Below are 2,329 nucleotides of genomic sequence, written 5' to 3'. Positions count from 1 at the left end.
AACTGTTTTAAAAATGTTTACAGAAACCATTAAAGGAATGTGAATAGTAGTTGAGGAATGAAGAAAAGTGATGGCAATGATATGATGAAAGTGGATGCAAAAAAAAAATATTCCTGGAACTGGCTGAGATGCAAATTCATGGCAAATGCATGGAACAACTTTTTCTGTGGGCCTTGTCTGAACTTTCAGTTGCTACCAAGAATAAAAAAAAAAAAAAAAGTAGTAGCACAAGTCCTTTGACACCTGGAGGATTGAAAGTTTACCTTCAAAGTGCAAATTTTAACAATGGAATGTTTTAGCAGAGACATAAGAACAATCTCTGTCTTTTTCTTATTGCAAAGAAATACAATATTCAGGAAGTATTTATCCTGGCCAAAGCAATTTCAGTTTCTTGGTACAACAAAAATTTAAAAAATATTTAGCCACAATGATCACCCATTCTTTCACATACACAGAACCATTCTTAGGGGTGTAGGTCAGGGAGAAAAAGCCCTTACCTATGTATCACCTAATGCAACTCTGCTTTAGAAATTAAGTTCTTTGAATTCACTACGTTAAATATCCACGTGTACCTCCCTTATCCCCTCCCTCTCCACCCACCTATCCCAGACACCCCCTGATGAACCTACATTCTAAAGTCTTTGTTGTTTTCTAAGCCTCATGACTAAGACTGTTGAGTACCACCTCCAACTGGAGCAAAATTAACACCTAGGGTGCCCTTTCTATAGCACTTTTTTCTTCTCCACAATCGAGTGAAATTTTGATGCTCAAGCCTGTATCTAGACCTTCAAGCCACTAGGCCAAGGTCGGCTGCTAGCATGGCCACTGGCTCTGCTTGAAGGTTCCTGGACCACTCTGGTTGGTGGCTGTGGGTCATGTCCAGCAGTGATTTCCTTAGAATTAGAGTTGTCATTGGGGAAATAAAAAGTCTGGTTGTGGGAATTAAAGATGGTGCTTCCTGCCTGCCCCATTGGGTTTTGTTCTGTGCTATCATTAGCCTTGTTTTGTCCACTTGCTTGCTTGTTACAAATGGGGTATGAAGAATTGTTTCTGTCACCAGTGACTGCCTTTTCCACAGGAGGAAACGTAGGTGACTGGGGAGCAGTTGGTGAGGAGCATTTTTTCAACCGGGAATACGTTGAGGGTCTGTCGAAGTAGAAACAGAAGAGTTCGATGATATTCAAGGCAAGAGACACCAAAGACACCACCAGCATGAAGATGATGAAGATGGTTTTCTCTGTGGGGCGAGAGAGGAAGCAGTCCACTTGATGTGGGCAGGGCTCTCTTCTGCAAGTGTAGACAGCACTCAAGCTGAATCCATAGATGTACCACTGGATCAGCAAGAAGGCTACCTCAAAGACACACTTGAAGAAGATACTGATGATGTAGGAGATCTTCAGACTTCCTTCCGTTTTCACTTGATCATTCTCCGTAACGACACACTTGTCCTCTATTTCAATATCCTTCTTCTGCATTTCTACCTTGTGCTCATCAGTTTCGTCAACTTTCTTGTTCGGTTTCTCTTCTTTGTGCATCACATAGATCACATGAGCCAGGTACAAAAGTGGGGGTGTGGACACAAATATGATCTGCAGGACCCAGAAGCGCACATGAGAAATTGGGAAAGACTTGTCGTAGCAGACGTTTTGACAACCAGGTTGTTGGGTGTTACAACTAAAGGCAGACTGCTCATCATTCCAAACTGACTCAATTGCTGTCTTCAGTATCAGGATTCGAAAAATGAAGAGAACATACAACCACACCTTCCCTCCAGAATTGGAGTGGCTTTGGACTTTGTCAAGGAGTTTCCTTAAGAAACTCCAGTCAGCCATGATGCCTGGACACCTTCTGAAAAAAACCAAGAGGCAACTCAATGAGTATAATTACAAATTACCAGCTTAAGAGACGGTGTCTTTTTTTTTTTCAGCTGACAGCTAAAATATTACAAATTGTTTCCTTTCTAGCCTCCATCAAAAACAAAACAAAAACAAAACAAAAACAAAAGCCAAGTGTAAGCTCTTCCAATTACATTTCCACTCCCAGAGTCTCATACTTATTTATTTATTTATTTTGAGATAAAGTTTGATCCGAGAAGCAACCGATTCTATGTACAGAGGCTGAACTGCCATCTTAACTTGCAGAAGATGTATTACTTGCTCAACCACCAAACTGTCAAGTGACCTGAGACGCTGTCTGTGCTAAGTGCCTCTGCTTATTTGATTGATAAATAAGGACAGTTGTTGCCTCATAGGCTTGTGTCTGGATGCATGCCTAAGCAAAATGCTGATGTGTTTTTCAAAATATAGGTACCTAAGAACTCAGGCAAGAA

General features: G+C 41.0%; 1 protein-coding gene across 1 annotated transcript; it reads right to left on the bottom strand.

The window, feature by feature from the left end:
• Positions 1-779: 779 nt before the first annotated feature.
• On the bottom strand, positions 780-1,832 carry LOC308649988 (gap junction alpha-1 protein-like; the record flags this gene model as incomplete). The annotated part of the gene is made up of 1 exon (XM_081295915.1): positions 780-1,832. The coding sequence occupies one exon, from the start codon at positions 1,830-1,832 to the stop codon at positions 780-782; it is 1,053 nt and encodes a 350-aa protein (XP_081152041.1).
• Positions 1,833-2,329: the final 497 nt, after the last annotated feature.

The sequence above is a fragment of the Spermophilus citellus genome (assembly GCF_964194105.1).
Source record: "Spermophilus citellus genome assembly, chromosome: 5".
NCBI classification, from domain to species: domain Eukaryota; kingdom Metazoa; phylum Chordata; class Mammalia; order Rodentia; family Sciuridae; genus Spermophilus; species Spermophilus citellus.
Note: the sequence above shows the minus strand (reverse complement) of the source record. Positions and strands in the feature narration are given on the sequence as shown.